This window comes from Anopheles maculipalpis, chromosome 3RL (assembly GCF_943734695.1).
Source record: "Anopheles maculipalpis chromosome 3RL, idAnoMacuDA_375_x, whole genome shotgun sequence".
In the NCBI taxonomy this organism is placed as follows: Eukaryota; Metazoa; Arthropoda; class Insecta; order Diptera; family Culicidae; genus Anopheles; species Anopheles maculipalpis.
Genome location: NC_064872.1, coordinates 67,294,930 through 67,319,745, shown reverse-complemented (window position 1 = coordinate 67,319,745; position 24,816 = coordinate 67,294,930). Strand labels below are relative to the sequence as shown.

General features: G+C 45.3%; 6 protein-coding genes across 6 annotated transcripts in view; 4 read left to right on the top strand and 2 right to left on the bottom strand.

Annotated features, from left to right (window-relative positions):
* Window positions 1-7,905, top strand: part of LOC126562150 (multiple inositol polyphosphate phosphatase 1) — a 222,946-nt gene extending 215,041 nt beyond the window's left edge. Inside the window, exons 2-6 of the mRNA XM_050218578.1 lie at window positions 6,113-6,314; window positions 6,406-6,500; window positions 6,581-6,817; window positions 6,887-7,566; window positions 7,656-7,905. Coding sequence (XP_050074535.1) covers window positions 6,119-6,314; window positions 6,406-6,500; window positions 6,581-6,817; window positions 6,887-7,566; window positions 7,656-7,905 — 1,458 coding nt within the window. The 5' untranslated portion in view covers window positions 6,113-6,118. The remainder of the gene's footprint in view (window positions 1-6,112; window positions 6,315-6,405; window positions 6,501-6,580; window positions 6,818-6,886; window positions 7,567-7,655) is intronic.
* Window positions 150-2,315, top strand: LOC126561727 (heat shock protein 83-like). The gene has a single exon (XM_050218035.1). The coding sequence runs from the start codon at window positions 150-152 to the stop codon at window positions 2,310-2,312; it is 2,163 nt and encodes a 720-aa protein (XP_050073992.1). The 3' UTR covers window positions 2,313-2,315.
* A 1,706-nt stretch (window positions 7,906-9,611) lies between the features above and the next one.
* LOC126560903 (mitochondrial carrier homolog 2) lies at window positions 9,612-10,838 on the bottom strand. Its single transcript, XM_050216853.1, has 4 exons — window positions 10,692-10,838; window positions 10,521-10,605; window positions 9,812-10,412; window positions 9,612-9,726 (listed from the first exon to the last, which is right to left on the bottom strand). Exons 1-4 carry the CDS (start codon window positions 10,836-10,838, stop codon window positions 9,612-9,614), a joined length of 948 nt encoding a protein of 315 aa, XP_050072810.1.
* Window positions 10,839-11,848: 1,010 nt separating this feature from the next.
* On the bottom strand, window positions 11,849-12,680 carry LOC126563005 (pyroglutamyl-peptidase 1). Its single transcript, XM_050219612.1, has 3 exons — window positions 12,447-12,680; window positions 12,099-12,349; window positions 11,849-12,023 (listed from the first exon to the last, which is right to left on the bottom strand). Exons 1-3 carry the CDS (start codon window positions 12,648-12,650, stop codon window positions 11,849-11,851), a joined length of 630 nt encoding a protein of 209 aa, XP_050075569.1. The 5' UTR covers window positions 12,651-12,680.
* A 654-nt stretch (window positions 12,681-13,334) lies between these two features.
* On the top strand, window positions 13,335-18,044 carry LOC126561386 (trafficking protein particle complex subunit 8). Its single transcript, XM_050217496.1, has 9 exons — window positions 13,335-13,534; window positions 13,612-14,070; window positions 14,141-14,721; window positions 14,799-15,764; window positions 15,871-16,901; window positions 16,975-17,192; window positions 17,264-17,675; window positions 17,751-17,891; window positions 17,971-18,044. The coding sequence occupies exons 1-9, from the start codon at window positions 13,369-13,371 to the stop codon at window positions 18,029-18,031; spliced, it is 4,035 nt and encodes a 1,344-aa protein (XP_050073453.1). The 5' UTR covers window positions 13,335-13,368; the 3' UTR covers window positions 18,032-18,044.
* Window positions 18,045-19,292: 1,248 nt separating this feature from the next.
* On the top strand, window positions 19,293-24,207 carry LOC126562113 (4-aminobutyrate aminotransferase, mitochondrial). The gene is made up of 5 exons (XM_050218535.1): window positions 19,293-19,372; window positions 19,447-19,559; window positions 20,346-20,517; window positions 22,993-24,006; window positions 24,084-24,207. Exons 1-5 carry the CDS (start codon window positions 19,300-19,302, stop codon window positions 24,203-24,205), a joined length of 1,494 nt encoding a protein of 497 aa, XP_050074492.1. The 5' UTR covers window positions 19,293-19,299; the 3' UTR covers window positions 24,206-24,207.
* Window positions 24,208-24,816: the final 609 nt, after the last annotated feature.

Below are 24,816 nucleotides of genomic sequence, written 5' to 3'. Positions count from 1 at the left end.
CCATTTGATGCGTTTATTGTCGGGAATAAGAATCAGAATAATAAATCCGTTAAAAGAACCCCCACGCTCTTCGCTGTCCAAGTGGCCACCATCCGCAGTCTTATCTAATCCAAACCCCCCTATCCCTTCGATTGCTTCACTTTTCACAGATGCCGGAAGCACCAGAAGCCGAGACCTTTGCGTTCCAGGCTGAGATCGCTCAGCTGATGTCGCTGATCATCAACACGTTCTACTCGAACAAGGAAATCTTCCTGCGTGAGTTGATCTCGAACTCGTCCGATGCGCTGGACAAGATCCGCTACGAGTCGTTGACGGATCCGTCGAAGCTGGAGTCGGGCAAGGAGCTGTACATCAAGATCATCCCGAACAAGGAAGCCGGCACACTGACGCTGATCGATACGGGTATCGGCATGACAAAGGCCGACCTTGTGAACAACCTTGGTACGATTGCCAAGTCGGGCACGAAGGCGTTCATGGAGGCACTGCAGGCCGGTGCAGACATTAGCATGATTGGTCAGTTCGGTGTCGGTTTCTACTCGGCGTATCTGGTGGCCGATAAGGTTGTGGTAACGTCAAAGAACAACGACGACGAACAGTACGTGTGGGAATCGTCGGCCGGCGGATCGTTCACGGTGCGTTCGGACAACAGCGAACCGCTGGGTCGTGGTACGAAGATTGTGCTGCACATCAAGGAGGATCAGCTGGAGTACCTGGAGGAGAGCAAGATCAAATCGATCGTCAACAAACATTCCCAGTTCATCGGCTACCCGATCAAGCTGCTGGTGGAGAAGGAGCGCGAGAAGGAGGTGAGCGACGACGAGGCCGATGAGGAGAAGAAGAAGGAAGAGACGGAAGAGAAGAAGGACGAAGAGCCGAAGCTGGAAGACGCCGAGGACGATGACAAGAAGGACAAGAAGAAGAAGACGGTGAAGGTGAAGTACACCGAGGACGAGGAGCTGAACAAGACGAAGCCAATCTGGACGCGCAATGCGGACGACATCTCGCAGGAAGAGTACGGCGAGTTCTACAAATCGCTGACCAACGACTGGGAGGACCATCTGGCGGTGAAGCACTTCTCGGTCGAGGGCCAGCTGGACTTCCGCGCGTTGCTGTTCGTGCCCCGCCGCATGCCGTTCGATCTGTTCGAGAACAAGAAGAAGAAGAACAACATCAAGCTGTACGTGCGCCGTGTGTTCATCATGGACAATTGCGATGAGCTGATTCCGGAATATCTGAACTTCATCAAGGGTGTGGTCGATTCGGAGGATCTGCCGCTGAACATTTCGCGTGAGATGCTGCAACAGAACAAGATCCTGAAGGTGATCAGGAAAAACCTGGTGAAGAAGTGTCTGGAACTGTTTGAGGAGCTGGCCGAGGACAAGGAGGCGTACAAGAAGTTCTACGACCAGTTCAGCAAGAATCTGAAGCTGGGCGTGCACGAGGATAGTCAGAGCCGCCAGAGGCTGGCCGATCTGTTGCGCTTCAACACGTCGGCATCCGGGGACGAGTACTGCTCCCTGGCCGACTACGTTGGCCGTATGAAGGAGAATCAGTCGCAGATCTACTTCATCACGGGCGAGAACATTGAGCAGGTGAAGAACTCGGCATTCGTGGAGCGTGTGAAGAAGCGTGGCTTCGAGGTGATCTACATGACTGAAGCCATCGATGAATACGTCATTCAGCAGCTGAAGGAATACAAGGGAAAGCAGCTAGTGTGCGTGACGAAGGAGGGATTGGAGCTGCCGGAGGATGAGGATGAGAAGAAGAAGCGTGAGGAGGATAAGGCCAAGTTCGAGAACCTGTGCAAAGTGATGAAGACGGTGTTGGAGAGCAAGGTGGAGAAGGTGGTCGTCTCGAACCGATTGGTGGACTCGCCCTGCTGTATCGTGACTTCGCAGTACGGTTGGTCGGCCAACATGGAACGTATCATGAAGGCACAGGCTCTGCGTGACTCATCTGCCATGGGCTATATGGCGGGCAAGAAACACATGGAGATCAACCCGGATCATGCCATTATCGAGACGTTGCGTCAGCGCGCCGAAGCCGACAAGAACGATAAGGCCGTCAAGGATCTGGTTGTTCTGCTGTTCGAGACGGCGCTACTGTCGTCGGGCTTTTCGCTGGATGAACCCGGAACCCACGCCTCCCGTATCTACCGTATGATCAAGCTGGGTTTGGGTATTGACGAGGACGAGCCAATGACGACGGAGGAGAGCAGTAGCAGTGCTGGTGGTGCGGCAACGGCATCCGGCGATGCTCCACCGCTGGTGGACGATTCGGAGGATTTGTCGCACATGGAGGAGGTCGATTAAATCGAGCGCCGCGTACAAAGCACAAACTCTCTTAGCTGTAAGATGAACAAATTAGGATACAAAACTGCGGGCAGAGAGAGAGTGCGTAATGGTGAATGCGTTTTCTATCCAGTACAGTTAAGCAACTCGCAGAGCGTACGTCTTTTGAGCATTTAGTTCGATTGTAAGCTATAGATGGGATAACTCAACACGTCACAGATAGAGGCTGCACGATAGCTGCTAGAGCCATCGACAATGGTTTAAGAGTCAAATTAGAGCAACTAGAAAGACGACGCAACGAGAGGTTTTAATTATAACGATCTAAGATCTCGTTAGAAGGTGGGGATACTTGTAATTTTCGAATTTAGTTCATAATCTCTACTATTGAATCAGCGATGATAAGACACAAAGAACCAAACAATAAATAAGATTGATATGAAAAGAAACATTCATTGCTTTGCTCATTTCTTACTGCTGTTTTATAGTTGAAGTATTGCTGGAGTAATGCTACTTGCATGAAATTTTAAATTCCTAGGACTAGAGGACGAGTTGGATAGTCAGTCAGTCCTCCATACGGGGAGGAGTGGGGCGTTCCGGATGGGATTTGAACTCCGGTCCTGTCGTGTGAAGATCGACGCCGCTGTCGCCTGCACCTCCTGTTATTCTTCATCCGACTTAGTGGTTTAACGAAATTTTTAAGCCTAACTTACTCAAGAGCGTGTACGGTTCTAAGAAGGAAAAAAGGGATAAAGGTTGAGGTAAGGGCATGGAAATAGTTTAACCAGAAGTGGAAGTTGAATAGATCGAAAAAATTGTTGAAGGACCAAAGAGAGGCGAGATATGGATTGTTGGAGCCATATTGTTTGCGCCGCCTAGTCTCCAGCGATGAGGTGATAGAGGTGGCCGCGGAATCTGTCCCGTATTATCTGTGATGTTTTCATAGTCTTGTAACTTGCAACCGGAGATTATCAGAGCGATGATGCACTGATAAAAACGGGATTATAATGGGTTTTGTAATTTTCCCGTGAGTCATTTTTAAGTTCAAATCTTTGAAGCACCGGAGCATAATTTAAACAAAACGGTTCGTCGTTTAAATAATGTGACAACGGCATGAACACAACGCGTGTAATGCGTTCATGCCATTTGCTATTGGTGGTGGTATTTTTGACCGCCCACCTGAATGTACCAAAGCGAGAGAAATGAGATGGATGGTTCATCCACAGCAACACAGGGCGTTGAATGAACATGGTGTGGGACATGAGAAAACGCGCGCGCACACCTTAGGACAACACCCTACTACATAGCACGGATCGAAGATCGCAGTTTACCCGCGATACCAATATGTGTAAAGCCTGTCCGTCGGTCTGTCTGTGGTGCATAGTACTATGCGATTCAGTTTGCTCCTGTCCGTTAAAGCTGGCAGTTGTGCCAGTTTCGCTTGTGTGTCGAAATCGTGCTCTGCGGTGGTTGTCGATCATCACCGATCACCGAATGCAACCTCATCGTGACGGAGACGTCGTCGGTTCGTTGTTTATACAGTGGAATATTATATTATCACCTTAACCAGCAAGTGAAAACGAGCAGCTAGTGTTAGTACGCGTGCCTTGAATTCGTCTATGGGTGCAGAATAATTGCAACGAGATGTAAGTGTAGTGCGGACGCTTTGTGTGAGGAGATATTAGAAATTGTTCGCTGGTGTGTCATGTGCGTTTTTTTTTGTAACGATGCGACCTAATTCAGACACCGCGACAGGTATTTAGAAAACGTAAGCTTTTTATGGGTTTGTAAGTGTTGGACCTGTCACGGGTAAAATACTCAAAAGCAATGCACCTGAAGACAATAGAATTGAGCATAACTGCAGCACCAGCTATTATTAAAGCATAGTTCTTTCACGACCGTACCGCAAAAAGGGCGGCAGGTAGAAGAGTGTATAGAGACAACATAGAATAAACCGGTTAAAAAGGTACGGAGAAAAACGTTAAAAGGAATGCTAAAGAAGAGCCATGTAGCGGAATGTCTCTCGCGTGGTGTCGTCGTGGTGAGTCTAGGAACACTGCACACTGCTTATGCTGCCCTATGTCCAGCCACTCCCTTCGATGGCCGGTGATGATCGTGCAGCTTACATTAGCTGCGCGGCTTCGATCGTCAACATGATCATCGTCATACATGTATATATGGCTTTACCCACCGGTATTATGTCATCGACACTATCTAACAAACTGCCCTTCGTTCCGATCATTAGCTTTGCAGCAGATGAGACCTAACCAGGCCTGTCAGCCCGTTTAGTTGGCCGGTATCGGTAGGTGGTAGACGTTCAAGGTCACAAAAAGAACACATGATGATCGGAGTATTAAAACACGCACAGTATTTGGACCTAACAAACATGATAACTTTGAACAAAACGCGGGAAGTACGTTCCCAATGCTACTGTGTATGGTAATGGGAGATCGGGGAAAAAACAAATTATCATTCATGATGTAATGATGATGGGATACGATGTTCTATTTTTTAAAAGGTAAACTAAAAAAAAACCGCAAAACAAACACATAAAGTAGTTGGACACGGCACAGTACGATCATGTACAATATTTTTACAACCCACAGTAAACGTTTGCCTCCTTCGTATGGCTGGTTTAATGGGACACAGTTTTGTTGGCGTTATTATTCACTTGCAAGCACGGGGTAGAACTAAATATTGATCGGTTTGTGATAACAATGGGCATCAGAGAAACCCCCCGAGGAACTGGGAGGACTTATATGTATCTCGTACGGGAATCGAGGTTGAAATTCCAATTATGTTAGGTCAATGGGTCTCTCGATAATTGTGTGGATTAATTTTGCCGGTTCAAAAACTTCTGACCGACCAAATGCGGTACCACGGTTGAGCAGTTTTGAAAGGCGGGGGTGTCCATTATTGGAGAACATTTCATTGCTCTGATGATGCTAATGATCGGAGGCACCCGGAAAGTGTACATTGAGATTCGGCTTTAAAAAATATTGAGGGATGACTAAAAGATAGGTCTTTCCGTCCAGGACACTAACTATAACGCTCCTTTAAATGTGTTAAGGGATATGTTCCTACAATGTTGGAAAGAAACATGTTTGATCAATTAATTAAGATCATGATGTAAATCCCATCCAACCCGGCTACGTTGTATAAATAATGTTAATAAAACGATACGTCCCTAAAGCAGATCGTCGCACCAAACAAAACTCAAATGAGATCAGAGAAGATTTCAAGGCATCTCTTGCTAAAGCCTGAATGAATATGCAACAGCAATAGCCCGATGATGTTACTAATCAAACAGGGAGCAGAGACAAAGTATAATTACGTTTGATTACTCTATTCTTTTAAATTTCCCCATAGTGCGCTAATGTTTAAGGGATGGATTCACTTAAACTAGTAACGTTCGACACAAAAGGTGTGGCATTAATCCCTTGATTGGGCAATACATGTGGCTCCGTTTAACCGGGAACCCTTGACTTGAAAAAGAAACGTAGCAAAAGCTTACTAAAGCATCATACAAGCGAGCAGCAGATACCGTCATGATCATTTCTCCGCATTGAATCATAGCTTCTGTCTAATGCAAGAGCTATCAGGAGAAGAATTTTAGGATAGCTATAAAAAGCCCACCAAACGTTAGATTGCGCATCGAACAATCTGTCTTGTGCGATGAGATACCGGCCAATCTGGCTATTGTTTGCCATAGCATATGTTAAACACGTGTTTTTTGCACGTACGATAAGAACGCGGAACTGATGACTTTACTTTAAAACCTTTCCCTCTTCATTAGTACCCGAGAAAAAAAAAAAAAACAAAAGTAAGACATGATACCACGAGTATTGCAAGTGATCCTGCTACTTCACTGCCTGGCACAGCTTATCACAGCGCAGGGCAACACGTGCTGCGAATCGTACTGCTACAACGATGACACCGAGCGCAAACAGGTGAAACATTTTGCCACCAAAACCGTGTACGAACTGGTACGCGCACCGGATACCGATCGACAGCATATAGTGCCGAGTAGGTTGCGGTCTGCTAAAAAGATCCACGCAGCATGAATCTTTCCATGAGTTACTTTAACCATTATCCTCTATTCACGCTTCTTGTCCAGACTGTTTACCGGTGAAATTTTGGCTCCTAAGCCGCCATGGTACGAGACTGCCTGGAAAGAGCGACATCATCGAGCTACCGAAGCAGCTCAAGTTGGTAAGAAGTTTGGTGTAAGATGCCGTATGCCCGTGCCTAGCAATGTGTAACGGAAAAAGTATGTGTGACTCCTCTCCCAGCTACAAGATGCCATCATGGACAATTACTTTACGCGCCGTACACCCCCAGACAACGGAAGGATGTGTGACGAGGATTTGGAGATGTTGCGCAACTGGCACTGGGATCCGAACATAACCGAACAGTACGATTCACACCTAACCGAACAGGGCTGGGAAGATCTAAAGTATCTTGCGCTGCGTGCTAAGGAGAAGTATTGGCAGGTGTTCGGTACCGGATACCAACCTTCCAAGTTTATGGTAAGTTGTACCACCCTCCCAAAACTCCTCTATCCACTATCTAATTCCTCTATCTCTTCGCCGGCACAGTTCCGTCACACGAAAACTCAACGGACGGAGGCAAGTTTTAAAGCATTCGCGGAAGGGCTGTTCGGTCGGGCCGAGTCGCAGCGCGTGACCCCATCGCCAGCAACCGATCCGGATCTGCTGCTCAAACCGTACGACTACTGTCCGGACTATGAAGCGAACAAGAAGCGGGACGAGCAGGACCCGTACTCGGAGGTGAACAAATTCCTACGCTCCGCCCTGTTCACCGGCACGGTGTGGGACATTTCGCAGCGGCTCGGCTTCCGGCACAATCTGAGCGTGGCGCAGGTGGAAGCGATGTGGGACGCATGCCGGTACGAGCAAGCGTGGCACATCTCACGGCCCAGCCCGTTCTGTACCGCCTTTACCGAGGATCAGGTGCGTGTGCTCGAGTACAAGGAGGATCTGGCGTACTTTTACCGTACCAGCTACGGGTACGGTCACAGCCAGGATCTCGCGTGCCACGCAATGTCCGATATGCTGCAGCAGCTAGCATCGCGCGACGATCCATCGGTGGTGGCGTACTTTACGCACGATTCCGAAATTCAACTGCTGCTGGCTGCGCTTGGAGCAAAGCGTGATTCCACCCCGATACGGGCGGACAATTTTCCGTTTATGCGCAACCGCCAGTACACGACGAGTGATATCCCGTTTACGGCAAATGTAGCCGCAGTCAAGTATCAGTAGGTTTTTGTTTTGTGTGCACACAGCTTTGCTGCTCGCTTCCATTGGCCTTTAATGCTTGTATTGTTTGTTTGAATCTTTCCAATAGATGCGCCGAACAAAGGGAACCGGAAAAGGTGTTGTTTTTCCTTAACGAGAAACCGCTCATGTTTGACTGGTGCAATGTGGGACTGTGCAACTGGTCGGATGTGAAGCGACAGTACCAAAGGTTTGCCGAAGCGAACTGCGACCGGGTGTACTGCCAGGGTAGTGGCGCAGATGCAACAGTCGCTGGTACAATGACGGTTGGTTTGGTGGCACTTCTCTTCGCGTCAGTACGGCATCTTACCTTGCATTAGTATTACAGTGACCGCCAAATAATATAAGACAACTTATATGTCCACTTTTCAAAGAGCTGATTCCGATACTTCTACTAAGTATGCTAGAGTTGAAAAATGTAAAGAAATGATATCGCTGTATACCGAGGGCGCATGGTCTACGAGGAATTCCGTTGTCCACCAACAAATGTGTCATCGATGTGTTGGTATGATTTTTTTTAGAAAACATACAAAGAATAAAATGTATGACTTTTCCTTTAAATCACACAACTAGCTTCGTTTTTTTTTGTTCCTGACGTTCTTAGTTATATTTCTGTCTGATTGACTGACTAACAGATGGGTAGATAAGTCCTAACCAGGAAAAAAGGATTTTTTGCCAAATTAAATTTGTTAACTCAACTTAATTGCCTTTCATTCATTCATTCAAGACATTAAAAAAAAGTGTATCATAACTCTCCAAATAGGCCTCTGTTTCAGCGGTACATTCATCATTGAACTTCATTTTCTCTCCAACCAGCAGTCTTTTCTGGTCTGCGAGTAGGGAATAGTTTGTATCCTGTTGTTTCGTATATAGTCACATATCGACAAAAAATTGGTTTTGTTGTAGTTTGAAAGCTTCAAACTACCCATTGTTGTTTCTGATCGATTGTGAGCTGATCCGGCACTCATTTTGAGCAAAGCTTCCGCATGTTCAAATGTTTACGAATCATATGATACACATTTTCCTTCGCAATCGCCCCGGAGCTTTTGCTATCTCCATCGATGTAGTTTTATGGTTATCCAATATCATTTTATGGACTTTTTTAAATATTTTCTGGCGAAACAACCTCTTTCGAGCAACCGCGGAACTCATAAAAAAATCCTTAACGTTTGTAGGTGATTCTGCAGACTCCGGGTAAGACTCATCAAGCCATTGTTTGGTTTGAACAGAGCTTTTAAACCCATCAAAAATCAATTATAGATCAGCCCCCCACCAAATCCGTTTTTATCCATGTTTTGAACACTATATCCAAAGTTGATTCACTGAAAACAACTCTATAACTCATCATCTAATCAACTGGCAGCTATTAAATTCATAAATCTGTGCTTCCAAGAGTGACCAAAATTGTCTAAAGTTTCAATTTACTTTTTGTGCCTCGTCTATACATAAGGAGTACAGCTTATCTACCCACCAGCTACTACTGGCTGTTTCATATGGTTAAGTGTAAAGGAGTGAAAGAGGCTCCATTTGCACGATGTAGAACGCCTTAGTTTCCCTCTTTACGAAATGGTAAGCGCCCTGTTTGGTCTCTTAAATGCACACGTGCGCTATAATTCGAGTACATGTTCTTCCTAACCCTTTTTCCCGATTTACATACGCATTCCCCCCAGTAAATGCAACGTTACGCTGGACTGTTAATGAAATAAAACATTCAATTGTTAAAAAAGCAAAGATAAACTACTACAATTAACATTTTGGGGCCATACGGATAGAAATTTCTTGGTAGAACGTGTAACGAATCGTGATGGCCAAACATTCATTCATCCATCTGCATTCCCTTCCCTTTTAACCGCCTTTATGCGAGGTTTACTTCAACTCCGGATACGGTGCGAATGATTCACTCAGTTTGCCAGGAGCAGCAGTTCTGCTTTAGAAATGATGAATAAAAAAAACGAATGCCGATTAGTGTATTTTGTTGTTGTGGCAAGATTGATTGGAAAAAAACAAGCTTTTTTGCTAATAATTCTTACCGGAAAAATAATGATGCACCTCGCTTGTGCTGTTTTTGCAAAACGAGACGTGCGTAGCAGTCGCGCCAGTTAATATAATGGTCCATCATCGGTGGGTTGCCGGCTTTCAATCTAAAAAGGACACAGATCAAATCGAGAAGCAAACGATACACATATTACTAAATAATATAAACTTGGATGATGGCGTTAGTATTACCTTGACCCTTGGACGGCCATGCACGTGGACACGACATGGTACGGATAAAAAATGCTCGTTACCGTAAAGCTTGCGATCGCATCGATGTGGCCGCACATCGTTTTGTTAACCCCGACGTGCTTGACAAACAGGTAGGTAATTCCGGCCGTTATTGTCATGCAACATAAATCCATCCACAGACGGGGAACGATCCCCGAAAAAAAGCCTTTGATGCCTTCGTTCACCCAGATTTCCTTGATCGAGCGGAACAGCCCAGTGTAAATACGCTCCCGGCCGATGAACTGTGCCATCATGCGGATGGAAATCACGTGAAATGGGTGGGAAATGACAACGCCGCATACGTGCGCCACGACTTTACGTAGCAATCCGCCCGGCACACGCTTCACCTCACCGTCCTTCATTTCCATGTACTCGTTCAATGCATCGTTGTCTAATTCATTGACCCAGTACATGGGATCATCGAACCGGGTGGTGACCGGATTCGCCAGTACTACCAGGGCCAGCTTTTCACTGTAGTACGAGCTCAACATATTGCCCACCAGCCTGGGGCCCAGGCCTCGGAAACATCCGATGAATCCGTCGACACTTTTTATATACGCAGCTAACAAAAAAAACGGAGAAAGGCAAAGGTGAGTAAATTCGTGGTTTGTTCAGCCTAACAGAAACCATTTTGATTGCCGATTCGCCGGCTTTTTAGCCGTGTTCGTACCGTACTGGAATATATTTGGTAGCATCATCGCCCTCGTACCAAAGAGCGTCCGTCCCGGGCGGGGTGCGATCGGTTCATATCCGAGCTGTGAGAATGCGATAAGCGGCACCAAACATGAGATAACCTTTTTCTCCGGGGATTAGCCGTACACGGCGGCAGAGCCAACCATACCTGGATGAGAGTTTTGGCATAATCGAGCGGATACAGGGCCGTCGAGCAAATCAGCCGAAAGCCGAATTTTAATGTGGAATCAATTTCTTTCTCCTCCTCCTTCTGCTTCTTAACCACCTGCTCTGGAGAAGTTGACATGTACAGCATTTTTACGTACTCTAACTTGCCCTAATCGTAATCAACACTATTGACACCTTATTCACTATTTCTTCACCAAAAGCTACAACCAAAAGAAAACAACCTAGTTACGATGCATCGAGGGTATTGCTTAGACGGATTCGACGCACACAGGTCGTCCGCCATCTATTTTGTGGAGCAAATCGGGATGATATTTGAAAATCGGATTCATTTGAAACGTTTGTATCGCGGTATTATTAATTTAATAATTTTCAATTTTTTTATTAAGTTTTTGAATTCGCATATCCTGCATTTTAAGCGGAAAAAAACATTTTGTATGATCGCAGTGTGCGGGAGCATGATTTGACAGATAGTTTGAAGTATTATTTGTTTTGAAATAGCCGTTGTGAACGTTTCGATCAGCAACAATTATATTAAGCACCCTAACAAAGACATAAAGGTGCGGAAAAGATCACTTAAATGTTGTTTAGAGTGAGGCGGACTGGAGCTGTGGAAGCATGTTGGGTTTTAATTTATTGTGGATTGTTTGTCGCTAAGGCTTAAGTTTACCAAGTGCATGGTACGTTAAAGCCTTTGCATACCATATCATGCCTGTTAATAACCTTTTTTAAATAGTAAAGGCTTTTAATTTTTTTTTATTCATAAAGGACGGCCAGGCCGCATTGCTAAAGGCTTTTAATGTTGCTTAAAAAATACAAGTATTGATGAGCTGTTTGTTGAAATTGTAAATTTCCGTTCGGTAGGTCGTAAAGATTATCACTTTATTCCTTCATCGTTAACTAACACTTTGTTAGCAAGCAAGTAATGACTTTGTGTTGCTTTAGCAACACACATTTAAAACATAATAGCACACTTACGATGGCTTGAACAATTCATGTACCATTCAGCGTTTCTACTTGATAGGTAAAGTTAACTGGATAAGTTAGAATTTTTTTTTTAATTCAAAACAAACCATTGAATATCTTTGTTTGAGGTCCATCGTGGTAGTTAGCGGCAAATCAGCTACACATGAGCTACGTTCAGGACAGTTTTTGTTCAGCTGAAAGCTGTTCCAAGCATTTCCCAATCACATTGTAGATTGTCGCCATCGTTTGCTCCGAACTGTACGGTTCGTTTACCTTCGGCACATGTATAAATAGCGCTCGGTCGGGATTTACATCTAGCGATTTGAGATATATGTATCCACATAAGTAACTGGTAAAAAAATAAACAGATATTATAGTTAGTCGTTCGATCGTTTTTTGAGTGGGAAAAGCATTCTTAAATTACTTTCCAACTTCTGTTGAGCAACAGCATTGTACATTCGTTTCCAGATTTAATTCTTTCGCGATTCGGTCAATGTTAAGATTCGTTTTCAGCATCGTACATCCCTCTGCTGCAGCATGCTTTCCACTAAGCGTTATCTTATCGCAAGGCAAATAACATTTCGCGAAATCTGGCTTACAATATCCGGATGTGTAGGAACAATGTTCCAGATTGATTGTATGAATTTGGCCGTGTACGCCTACGTGCACTACCAGCTGGAGATAGATGAGACAGGAAGAAATCACATTATTTTTGATTGTTTAAATTCAAAGTTCTTTACAAAACATCCATTAGCTATAGTGAAAAGCTTACATCTGGCTGTTGGTTCCAGATGAGTGGGACGATACGATCCACCTCCGCGTACGTCACGGGTACTTTATGCTTCCGCAGCTCGTACGTTTCTTTCCGAAACGGGAACACATCTGGTAAAAGGTTAACCGCTTCCCAGCTAGCGTTACGCTCCTCGTGACCGACAAATGGACCAAATCCCGTCACAACAATAATCTTCTGTGGCATGATACTAACGGGTAAAACAATACTGAACTGAAAAGGGCTTGGAGCGGATGCGCCTTCGCATCTTCTTAGAGACAGCGAAAATGTAAATATTTACTGTTGCATCTGTCACGCTTGTCTTTCGGTGTTGATGCGCGAATCAAATTGGTTATTGAATGAACCGGTAGAGTCAAGAACTGATAAATGTACTGATTATTTCAACTTATTGCTTACAATTTACCATTGAATTTCATCTGTGGAACTATTTTCGGGCACCAGGACGTGATGTTATAAAACTTTGCAACGATTTTTGACTAATTTAAGGGTATGATTACTTGTGGCATATTTCACGTCCTATGCATACAGCAATAGAGAACGCAACGTCACAACTTCCAAATAAAACTTTTAACAATACTTTTAACAATATGAGGTATGTAGTTCCTCAAACGCCTTGATTATGAGGAAGTTAATATAGGAAATAAATAGATGGTATACATTTAGAAACAATTTATGATTTAATTTTACAAAAAATATCAGTAAACTGTAATGGTGCAAGTTTGTCTTTTACTCACTGAATCGAATCAGCTGTCGTCATCTGTCAAAGAGTGTGCTAGTGTTTGTTTACAGAGGGCGAAAGAAATCGATAGTCGCATCAGCTTAAAACGGAAAAATTTTTTCATTTTTGAAGTGATCAACTGTAGTTAAATGTAATTCTGTGCAATTTGTGACAAAATCAGCGAAAATGATTCATCTTACCGGACAAAATTATTCCTCCAAGGAGATCATACAGAACATATTTTCCCCCTTGGTGGGTGCCATCGTATCGCAACAGGCGGAAGAGCTGTGCCAAAAGAACAATCTGTCGTTCGTAGAAATGCTGCAACCATTTCTAAAGCTTTCATCCGATGGTATGCAAATCTTCACCGCCTTCGATCGAGCTTTCGGCACTATGCGAATGATTTGTTTTGTTCCTTTTCCCACACAGCCCACTTTCGCGACATTGCCGGAACGAGCGTTTCGATCAAGGGACTGCGGATCAATGTGGTGGACGTCAATTGGCGCCCGCCGCAAACGATACTGGCAAAGAAAATGCTTAACGAAGCAGTCACTACGGCCGCCGGGTGTGAGAAGATGCAAGCGATCCGGCTGGATGATGGTAGCTTCGTTGACATTCCTGCGTCCGAGCCGTGGTTCGAGCAGTGGCGGGAAACGTTTTTGACCGTCCAGTTTCCGGCGGATCATGAATTTACGCGCCACTTGCTGTGTTCGCTGATCGTGGTGTCCAGCATCGACCAGAATCCAATTGAAACAGCCAGTCAGCTGACGAAGAAGATTCAAAAGATGCAAAACGTTACGATGCCCCAGCTGCCCAAATGGTTCGCTAACGATGCGCTCAACTGTTACGTTATGCTGCACGATGGGTGTTCTGGTGATATTGGAAAGTGTGTTGTAAAGTCAACAAAGGGCATGGTCAAAGGGGATTAACTTCTCTACTGTTGATTTCTCTTACAGAGCGCAACAAGCCTTCGAAGGTTTGAAATCGACTTATGGAGAGCACAAGTGTTTCTTGCTACAAATTAACTCCCACGGCGGTCCACCGGCCGACTGTCCCGATCCTTGGTTGCGCTATTTGAAGAAACATCAACGATCCGAACCGGCCACGGCGAGTGATATCGACAGCGCACCTAAAACTCCTCAGGATATGGGTTCGATTACGGGAATGCCCACAACGGTGGTTCAATCGTCCAATTTGCTAGTGCACGGCGGTGGTATCGGTAGCAGTGGAAGTAGCGCTTCCTCCGAAACACCACCATCCGGGATCATGGTAGGGGAAGTGATAGCGCATCCGCTCAGCCCGGTACAGGAAACGGGTATCGAGATACAGGAAACGTCGAGCCTTACATCGAGCATCGATAGCTTATCGTTGCAGACGATAAACCCTAACGTATGGCCAATCGAGAGTGATATTGAGGTTGCTCACGGTTCGTTCCTGACGGCGAGTGATTTGGACAATTTGAAACATTTCGTGCAGGATTTTACCGTGCGTGCGTTAATTCCGTACGTTGAACGGTTGGTGGGCGTGCTGAATGATTCCGTAAGTGAAGGAGCAAACCGAAATAGCCTTTCACAGGAGGCCAGGATATTTATACTTTTCTCCTTTCTTTTCTGCAGATATCGAACAAAAAGGGCGTAAGCCGATCGCTGCTAAGCGCCACCAAACGGTGGTTCGTTACGAACAAACCGGGCGTAAACACAAACCAAAATGCCGTCGTCTACACGAACGAATCGGCCGAACTGCAGACGCGCAAGCTGGGCGATCTGTACTTTATGTTTAGTCATTATTCGCTCGCATTCCAGGCGTACCATCAGGCCAAACGAGACTTTAACGCGGACTCGGCGTGGCAGTATTATGCGGGAGCACTCGAGATGGCAGCACTGGCCGCCCACATGCAGGGCACGGCTAGCCGTAAAACGTACGACTACATGGAGGAAGCGATACTGACGTACCTTAACAGCTGCAAGTTGCCACAGTTCGCTACCCGCGCTACCCTTCTGTCGATGGAGTGTTTGCGAGCGGCCAAACAGTATAACGAAGCAGCGAAACAGCTGATACGAATGACGAGCGAAGATTCAGACCTTCGATCGGCCCTGTTGCTGGAGCAAGCGTCGTATTGTTTTCTACTGGCCAATCCTCCTCAGTACCGAAAGTACGCACTGCACTGCGTACTGGCAGGACATCGGTTTTCGAAGGTCGGCCAGCGTAAACATTCATTCCGTACGTACAAACAAGCGTACCAAGTGTTTGAGAACCGGGGCTGGAGTTTGGCCGAAGATCACATACAGTTCACGATCGGGCGGCAAGCGTCCAACTTGAAAAAGTTGGAGGAAGCGAGTAACTGTCTGGCCCACCTGTTGCGCCCTTCCAGCATGCAAACGGCGACCCAGCAAACGTTGTTTCTGCGCGAGTACCTCAGCACAAAGAAGGCACTCCAGTCGAAGGGAAGTGGCGAAGGGGCAAATGACATTCCCTCGATTGCGCTGCCAAAAATTGTGCAGAGCATGACGAAGGTGCTGGTAACGTCGCCACCACCGGTTTCGAATCCGTTGCATATCGCGGCCACCAATATTAATATTACGGTAAGATCCTGTTCCTGATCGGGTCGTAGCAGCACTTTTGTTATCTTGGTCGTTAAAAATAGTGTTAAAAATGAATTATTTTCTTACATTTTATCTTTAATAACAGTCTACTCCGACGGATGAACACGTGTGGAACAAAATGGAGGAAATGCTAGTGCAGAGCGCTGCCGAGCGTCCGGTGATGATTTTCCGCCCATCCAAGTCACTCTTTTCTTCCGAATCGCCCGCCACGGAAAATCCCCGTTCCGTGCACGGTGAACCGATTGAGGTGGCGTTTAACCTGGAAAACACCATTAAACCGGCCGTTCTGTTCGAAAACATAAATCTTTTGTGGGAATTCCGCAAAGAGTCGGGTGAAATCTTCTCTAACCGGTCGCTCTTTCTTGGGGATGTCAGTTTGGAGGAACGGTCCGAGATTGAAAATGTGGTCGCCTCGAGCTTTGTGGCGGTGGTCACGTTCGCCGAGCACGAAACAAAAACGCTTGTACTGAAGCTAACGCCACGCAGCACCGGGCAACTGCGGATATTGGGGATTGTTGGAAAAATATCTGCCGCACAACCGGCCGGGCCGGGTGAAGCTCCATCGCTATGGGGTAAGCAACTGTTTGAAGCGCAATCGATCCGGATTGGTAGTGCCGGTGGTAAGGATGGAGGTAAAGTGACCGGACCGACGGCTGCAGCATCCTCTGTGCCATCGTTTGATCGGAAGCTTGAACTTGAAATACTACCACCAGCACCAGCACTGCACGTAAGCTTCAGCCGCGCACCGACGGAAGTGTTGGCGGGTGAGGTGATTCCTATCAAAATGAACATAACCAATGCGGGTGTTAGTATGGTGAATGATATCTACGTTTGTATCGATAATCCGCGGTACGTGCTGCTCAATCCGAATGAAGCCGATATACCGCTCTCGATACGGCGTGACTTACAGAACTTGGCCAATGAAAATGTTGGCCGTGACAGGGAAGCTCGCAAGCAGTACGTTTGCCGAGTGTTTCGGGAATCGGATGGAAATTATATTGCACCGAACGAGACGAAAACGGCCACGCTGTGGCTGCAGGCGCCATATTCCAAGGGCCAAAAAGACATCAAACTGATGATATACTACGCAATGCCGCAGGACTATCCGAAGATGAAGTAATGTTGGCTTTTCTTTGTTTAGCCACAAAAAGGGCTGATGTTGTAATTTTAGCATTTTGTTTAATTACAGGCATCGTCTTGTACGGCACACGTGGAATTTTAACGTAAACGATTCGTTGCTGGTGGATGCGAATTGTAACATGAGCAATCCAACCAAGCGCGAGCTGGGCATCGATGTGAACGTGAAAAATCTCAACCAAGTGCATCATCCGCTGATGACGGAAATCGTGATGAACGAGCTGTTTCTTTACTGTTCTGCGTACGAGCTGCAACAGAACAGGGTCGTTTGTAAGTGGTCACATAAGATGAACGAGCAAATAGCTTAGCAATGCATTTATAATGGTATATAAATTTTTTAGATATTAAAACACCTGGTTACACCAAACTGCAGGCTGGTGCGGGCCTAAAAACAAACGAAACCCTTAGTCTACGCTGTAATCTGCTACGTCGCCCATCGGAGGTGGCATACGACGGAAGCTTCCAGCGCTACGTATCGCAAAAGCTATCCACCATATGTGTGCGGGAACCGGAACCAGCAGCGAAAGCTACCCTGCCAGCACTCGATGCTGTCGGTAGCTTTCTGCTGAAGAACGAAACCAAATACATACGGGTGTATGAGCCGGGCAGTAACGAAGAATTTAATCAGATCGTTAATCAACGGGACAGTCACATGGCGCTGTGCGTTAATTGGTCCGCAACGATCAACGACAATGGTGCATCGCGTAAGGCGTACGGGCAACATTTTGTGCAGTTGAGAAATCTTTACGATTCGTAAGCGTCCTTTCGGTTCTTGTTTTCCAAATGTTCTTTTCATTAATTTATTCGATTTTTTTGCTTCCAATGCAGTGTGTACTGTCCACCATCGGAACGATTGCAGCAAATCACGTTCACCGGACAGTCGGATGTGTATCATATATTTGATGATTTGGAAAAGGTGATGCCGGTCGACAATGATGATGTTGATAGCGGTTGGGGTGTTAATCAAAGGTAAAGAGGAAAACATTGGGCATGTAATTAGATTTCTCTATTATGGCATTCTAAACGTCTCTTGTATGATAATTTGCAGCTTCGTGGCTCAGAGATGCTTCCTCGAGGAAAACTTCCACTCAGTTGAACTGAAAGCCTAGACATTGCAATGTTCCGTAACTGTTGTACTAAAGAAGCTATTTCGCGTTAAATAAAAGTATTTTATACTCCGTAGCCGATTGGCACGCTATCAAATATACCGCTCGATAGTGCAAATAATATAGCATTTCCTTTTGTACACGCAGGTGTCCTTTAGCCAATTGATAAATAAATTTGAAAGAATATCACTGAATCGAAATTGAAGTCGAACTGCAAAACAAAAATCTCAGTTTTACTATTTTGGCTTCCTTTATGTTGTCCCGGTGTAGGTAGGTTGTGTATGCGCCAGGTTCTCAAAAATCGATTACAAAGTTAGAAAATTTCACAAACACTCATGAGAACCTAAAATTTTAAAACCTCTCGTGGCTTGTGGCATTTAAGTTAAAATTTGTTTCCACAATTGGATAACAACAACAATGTCGATCACAGACGATCTCAATCTAATCCCATCTGGAATCCTAGAGCATTGTTTTATCCCCAAACGCTTGCCTATAAAACGGGCACAAACCACGGAAGATTTCATAATTTAAATTTCAGATTTTCTCGCTTTGAAATCGTTGTTTGAGGACCTGGCGCATACACAAGCTATCTATACGAGGCAATGGGAAAAAAGTTGGAATCGGAACTTTGATAGTTCAACACCGATTTCAACATTATGAAATTTCCTGGGGCCTGTATAATCCGGTTCGATTGGCCATTCAAAATAGTATTATATCAGGTGTAAAACAAATGCAGTCAACTTTCATGACATGCTGCTTGTAAATTTTGTTTCTTGGGTTTCAAGAGTTTAGTATCCCTGTCGAAAAATCTGCGACACCACTTGAGAACCACTGAAACCATAGTTACGGTTTGAAAATACGTTAATTTCAGTACACGCAGCAAACATTCGAGGGCAGGTATACCGTCGCCCGGGGTGGATAAATTGAACCCTCCGTACATCATCAGGGTACAAACAGCATCCGTCCGTTGTCGTGCGTGGAAGGGGGTTTTTGCACCGGATTCAGTGTGTTGTGCCGGCCAGTAGTGAGCAGCGTGTTTGATATACGCTAAATTCAGTGCAAGTGTGCGTTGTGTCGTGAGGTCGAAGTTTCGCGCATGGTCGATTGGAACGTTTCGGCAAAGAACCACTGCAACTGGGAAACGACAGGCATTTCTAGAACGTCGCTGGAACGGTGCAGTTGTTGTGTGCGCGTTTGTGTGTCCATCGGAACCGGAAACCTCTGTTTTTCAGCATACAGCAGAGTGATAAATACACGCTTCTGTTGGGAAAATGTTGCTCAAACAGATCGGTACCGTTCTGGCACGAGCCGAATGCCAGCGACGCCACCGCTCTTTGGTGCAGTGTAAGTGGTTTACCGTGGCTACTCTCTAGGAATAGATAGCATCGAATAACATTTCTCCTGCTTCTCTTCTACAGTAAGCCGCCACTTTTCCGCAGTTCCATTGGCTGAACCGGCCGCACCATCGCTAAAAACCGAAGTACCTGGACCAAAGTCAAGAGCATTGCTGCAACAGCTAAATCAACTGCAGGTATGATGCTGACAGGATTTGTCACAGATTGCAAGGGGGTACAGCAAGGGCGTTGATTGCATTGCGACCACCAATCCGGATCGGTTTCTTCCGTTGATGTGCCCTACACCGTCAATTGGAATGAATTGAAGGGAATTGCTTTCAATCAATTGTTTATGCTGGACGGGAGCCCGGGTGTTCCTTGTTGGTGTTATGTTGCCGAATGGAATCAAAGCATTCGACACATCTCGGGTCTTGTTTCTCTCACACACTCTGGGGTGTGTCGTCAATGAAATGTCCCTGAAATGATACGCAAAACAGAAGAGAATACTTCGTCTTACAATGTCTTGCTTCAATGGGTGTGTTCACCGGTCACGATTGGAGACAATTAAAAATTATATAAATAACACACACAACACTGGCCATTACACGCTCGGTATGCCGCCGCCGTCTTTTCGGAGGGGTATATGTGATTGTGGACGGAATGTCGCCGTCGGTTCCCTGACCTCTAGCAGAAGATGAGGTGAATTTATTACGGAGCCGACTTGGTACGACTCTGTCTGGTAAACCGTACCCGGTCCCTCCCCATACAACCTTCCGGGTCCCGGTGGTTGGTCTTGAACTTGAATCTCTAGGCAGTACGCATCAATCGCGGGTGTACTGCGCTACGTGTTAAACCACGCGTTGCTTTATTTTTGGACCAATCTCTTGTCCATCTATTGCTCTTCTACACGGATCGCGCTACAAGTATGCTTAACATCGTTTGTTTTTCTCTTTCCCTGTATGACACCACGTGGCCTAACGCAGAACGCTAACTCGGTTCAGATGTTTGTGGACTATGACAAATCGTACGGAAACTATCTGCAGGACGTGGATGGCAATGTGCTGTTGGATATCTATACACAAATTTCTTCCGTACCGCTGGGCTACAATCATAAGGAGCTGCTGAATGTGTTCCGGGATGAACATAATCTTTCAAGTGAGTATGGCGTTTGGAGTTGAAAGGTAATTTTTTTTCAGTCAATATTCAGTAAGGCGACCAAGTTAGTATACAGAATAGTTTGTACCTCTAACTAGATAGAGTGTATCAAACTTCATGATGAATAGTACGTTTTTCTCACTTTTATCAGATTTTTTCTGCTTGTCAATCCAACCACTTTCAGTAAGCTCTCAAAACATTAAGAAACAAAATATTAAAAAAACTACTGGTTACATGACAATGTTGAGACAATGACACTTCGAATCATGAAGGCAGCTCAAAGAACAATTCACAAACAAAAAATCAAATGTAAAAACAAAATAACTGTTGAGGCAAGTGTGCTGCAAACTTTTCCACTAACACGAGACATCTATTCCGGATTGGAATTAACATCCAGATTCGATCCGGCTTGGAATTGAACCCCAGATATCAGATTAGTACTTCTTTTCATTAGTTGTGCAGAGAGAAGCAGGATGGTGTTTACAGAACACGAAGCTTCACCGATAACACACGTGAAATGGTTCAAGCCCAAGGAACCAAATCCTGTCGCAAGTAAGAAGCTATGTTCTGATCGTTATGAAACTATTTTTTAAGCCTCAAAAGAGGGGGAATCGGTGAACCAAATTGACTCCTAGAATACTGTAATGAAACACCTGGTCAGATATTTCATGATTACACATTTTTCGAAGATTTTTTTAGAACGACCAGACCGTATAACTTAAAGATGAAGCTTATATCTAACAATTCATGAAAGTACTGATGGAATCCCGGGTAGGTTCGGGTGTTGCCATTCTGCCTCTTGTTGGTGTGGTGTAGACATTGCCTTTGGATCGTGTCTTCTTCTTGCTGCCAGTGTCCAAGGATGACGTAGATGTTGTCCCTTTTTGTGGACAAACAGCATCAACACGCGCTGTCTTTGTCTTTGCTGGTGAGCTTCAAAACTCCAAAGCTTTAGCGTACTTGGTGGTGTTTAACCATTTTTTAAACTATCATAAAACGGTTACTTTTGCATATTGTTCCTAGGACTATCTGGACTTCATAAATTAAAAATTAATATAAAAATACTTAATTAAAAGCTTTTAAAGGAACTTGTTTAAGTACTTAAGTAGTAGTTTAGTATTTTTAGCTAGAAAAGCTGTACAAAATAGGTAACAGGGTTTAGATTGCACCAAATAAGAATCAACACATGCATTGTGCGACGCCAAACAATTATTTGACGGTCTAATCTGTATGATAAGAGGACTCTCTGCAGTTTAGGGATTGCTCCCTAAAAGAGTTGCCCTGTGCCCGATAACAATATTAAACCCCCCCCATGCCCGTAACATATCGCATATGGTGCGATATGTGTTTATGCACTCGGATAGGTATGCAAGTTTGCGGTTTATCAAACAAATTCACTTTATCAGCCTTGACGCGTGTCGCGCGTGGCGTGTGGTCGACGAACCATTGTTTCTGGAATAGATAGGGGAACAGGCGACCGGCTTGATTGAAGCGGTGCGCTAAATGCACCAGTTAGAGACAACCTGGAAATTGTTGCTCAAGGTTAGGTATTTGCGGACCGGTGTTTTGTCTCAGGGCGGCGCACAGATTGCACAGCGCTGCAAGTGGATGTATATGGTGCTGGATTATTTAATTTAAATTGGGTTGGGACGTTGAGTGGATAATATTATTAAAATAGTTGCACTTTCATCGACCACAGTACCACTACAAACATTAACCTTATAATCGTTTGATTTGGAGCACATACAATGACCGCCATTTATATAAGAGCAAATTCTTTTCAAAAATGTTATTTCGGTACTTCTACTAGACATAACTTTACCAAATTTTGGTAGAATGATCATTGTTGTTGCATGGTGGACATGGCTTGTGCTTTTATAGTGGATATGAAAGTGGTCCTTTATTATTGACGATCACTTTATGTAATGAGCATGGAGAGGGCTTATGCTCCAAAAAAATTTAAAGGGCCTCGCATAAGGAACTTCTGCATTTCGCCTGGTGCTTGATCGAGGAGCTTGATCAACCAGTCTACTTCAGTATTGCTAATATCTGTTTTCTTGTATATTTGTTTATGTAATATTTGTCTTGTAATATTTGTTTATGTAGAGCCTGGAGCCAGGCTCTACATTTAGCAATTCAAAGAGAAGCTTTGAATTCATTTAAAACTCAGAATGAGAAGCAGACGGCGTTATTGGTCGGCGATAGCAGAGACTTGAGAGTCCTATGAGACCCTTCTCAGCAGCGATCACTTTTTATATTGATTGATTATGACAGAGGAACTCTTAAGAAAACTTTATAATTTTTTTTTGTCTTTTTAATAAGCAATTTTATCAAGGAATTATCATTAAAATCTGCATCGTGTTTTCAAACAAGTTGAAGCTGTGTCCAGCCGAGCCACTGTACATTATAGCAAAATTAAAGCAAACTACCCCAATGCATCCGGCATATTTACGCCTATCTGCTTTATCCTTTCAGCTCTCATCAACCGTCCCGCATTGGGTGTGTTTCCGGGCGAGGATTGGCCCAACCGCTTGCAGAACGTGCTGATGTCGGTAGCACCGGTCGGGCTCGATCATGTCACGACCATGATGTGTGGTTCTTGCTCTAACGAGAATGCTTTCAAAAACATCTTCATCTGGTACCAGAAGAAGCAGCGGGGCGAGGCGATACCCTTCACCGAGGCGGAGATACAATCGTGCATGATCAATCAAGCGCCGGGCGCGCCGAAGCTAAGCATCCTGAGCTTCCACGGTGCGTTCCACGGTCGTACGCTTGGGTGTCTGTCGACTACGCATTCGAAGTACATCCACAAGATCGATGTACCATCGTTCGATTGGCCCATCGCTCCGTTCCCCCAGTACCGCTATCCGCTGGAGGAAAATGTTCGTGAAAATGCTCAGGAAGATGCCCGTTGTTTGGCGGAGGTAGAGCGATTGATTGAGCAGTACGGCAAGCGAGGCATCCCGGTAGCGGGCATAATTGTTGAGCCGATTCAGAGCGAGGGCGGCGATAATGAGGCGTCTCCGGAGTTTTTCCAACAGTTGCAAAAAATCGCCAAAGCCCGTGGTAGTGCGCTGCTGATCGATGAGGTGCAGACGGGTGGTGGACCGACGGGAAAGATCTGGTGCCACGAGCACTTTAATCTACCGAGCCCACCGGATGTGGTGACGTTCAGCAAGAAGATGCAGCTCGGTGGCTACTATCATGGTGCGCACATGAAACCGTCGCAGCCGTACCGCGTGTTTAACACGTGGATGGGTGATCCGGGCAAGATGTTGCTGTTGGAGTCAATTTTGCGGGTGATTAAGCAGGAATCGTTGCTGGAGAATGTGCGTCGAACGGGCGACAAGCTGAAGGATGGGCTGATGCAGGCACAGAAAGAGTTCCCACAGCTGCTGAGTGCGGCACGTGGACGGGGAACGTTCCTGGCGATTAATTGTGCGACACCGAAGCTGCGGGATGATATTGTCGGCGCGCTGAAGCAGAAAGGTAGCGTAATAATGGAAGGGAAAATGGCGAGCTGGTTGTTGGTGGTGGATTAATAATTTCGTTCGTTACCATTTCAGGCGTTCTGTCTGGCGGATGTGGTGAGCTGAGCATTCGCTTCCGTCCCGCCCTCATCTTTGGCGAGAAGCATGTGGACATCTTTTTGGACAAATTCCGGCAGGTGCTGAAGGAGGTGAAGTAAACAGGGGGGCGGCAGCCATTCGTGCCAGCTAACTTACTGCAGAAAAAAGTAAAATGGCGGGCTTTAGGAGGTGAAGGAAGTGTCCGTCAAAGGAAATTGATTGGGCGCGATTGAAATTGTACCGGTTAGTTTAAATATTTCAAAGCACAGCAGCAATTTTGCGCACAAAATGAAGATAACGTTAAACAGGATTTACCCAAGGGTGGAGGTGGCCAGATCTCTGGGGCACCAGAGATCTTGACGAACCTGTTTGAATGGGGCTCCCCCTTATGGTACGTATATACATTAGTGCTTGTAGTTGCTAAGGGTGATTGCCGTAAGAGCTATTTATTAGGGAAATTCTGGCATTAGTGCAGACAAACAAACACACCATATATAGCAAAAGCGCACACCAACACGCTCAACATAGCGTGCAAGAGAGAACATTTGTCTTCCAATGAGCTAAAAGTGATTCCACAATAATCGGTGTCAAACGGTGTTCGAAGCTGATGTCTGTTAGGCAAAGGTGGGCCGAATCCGTTACAAAATAAACTAGATAAATGTTGTCGCATACAGTTAACGAGCGATTTGAGCGTTTTTTTACTTCTTTGTTTGAGAAAGTTTTGAAGTAA

Coding starts and splice junctions, on each gene's coding strand:
- LOC126561727 (XM_050218035.1), top strand. CDS start 150: ATGCCGGAAGCACCAGAAGCCGAGACCTTTGCGTTCCAGGCTGAGATC.
- LOC126560903 (XM_050216853.1), bottom strand. CDS start 10,838: ATGCTGTACATGTCAACTTCTCCAGAGCAGGTGGTTAAGAAGCAGAAG. Junction 10,606..10,691: donor ATGCCAAAACTCTCATCCAG/GTATGGTTGGCT, acceptor GCATTCTCACAG/CTCGGATATGAACCGATCGC. Junction 9,727..9,811: donor ATGGCCGTCCAAGGGTCAAG/GTAATACTAACG, acceptor TGTCCTTTTTAG/ATTGAAAGCCGGCAACCCAC.
- LOC126563005 (XM_050219612.1), bottom strand. CDS start 12,650: ATGCCACAGAAGATTATTGTTGTGACGGGATTTGGTCCATTTGTCGGT. Junction 12,350..12,446: donor TCTGGAACCAACAGCCAGAT/GTAAGCTTTTCA, acceptor ATCTATCTCCAG/CTGGTAGTGCACGTAGGCGT. Junction 12,024..12,098: donor TGCTCAACAGAAGTTGGAAA/GTAATTTAAGAA, acceptor TTTTTTTACCAG/TTACTTATGTGGATACATAT.
- LOC126561386 (XM_050217496.1), top strand. CDS start 13,369: ATGATTCATCTTACCGGACAAAATTATTCCTCCAAGGAGATCATACAG. Junction 14,071..14,140: donor TTCTGGTGATATTGGAAAGT/GTGTTGTAAAGT, acceptor TCTCTTACAGAG/CGCAACAAGCCTTCGAAGGT. Junction 16,902..16,974: donor CAGGACTATCCGAAGATGAA/GTAATGTTGGCT, acceptor GTTTAATTACAG/GCATCGTCTTGTACGGCACA.
- LOC126562113 (XM_050218535.1), top strand. CDS start 19,300: ATGTTGCTCAAACAGATCGGTACCGTTCTGGCACGAGCCGAATGCCAG. Junction 20,518..22,992: donor GGATGAACATAATCTTTCAA/GTGAGTATGGCG, acceptor TTATCCTTTCAG/CTCTCATCAACCGTCCCGCA. Junction 24,007..24,083: donor CGGCGCGCTGAAGCAGAAAG/GTAGCGTAATAA, acceptor TTACCATTTCAG/GCGTTCTGTCTGGCGGATGT.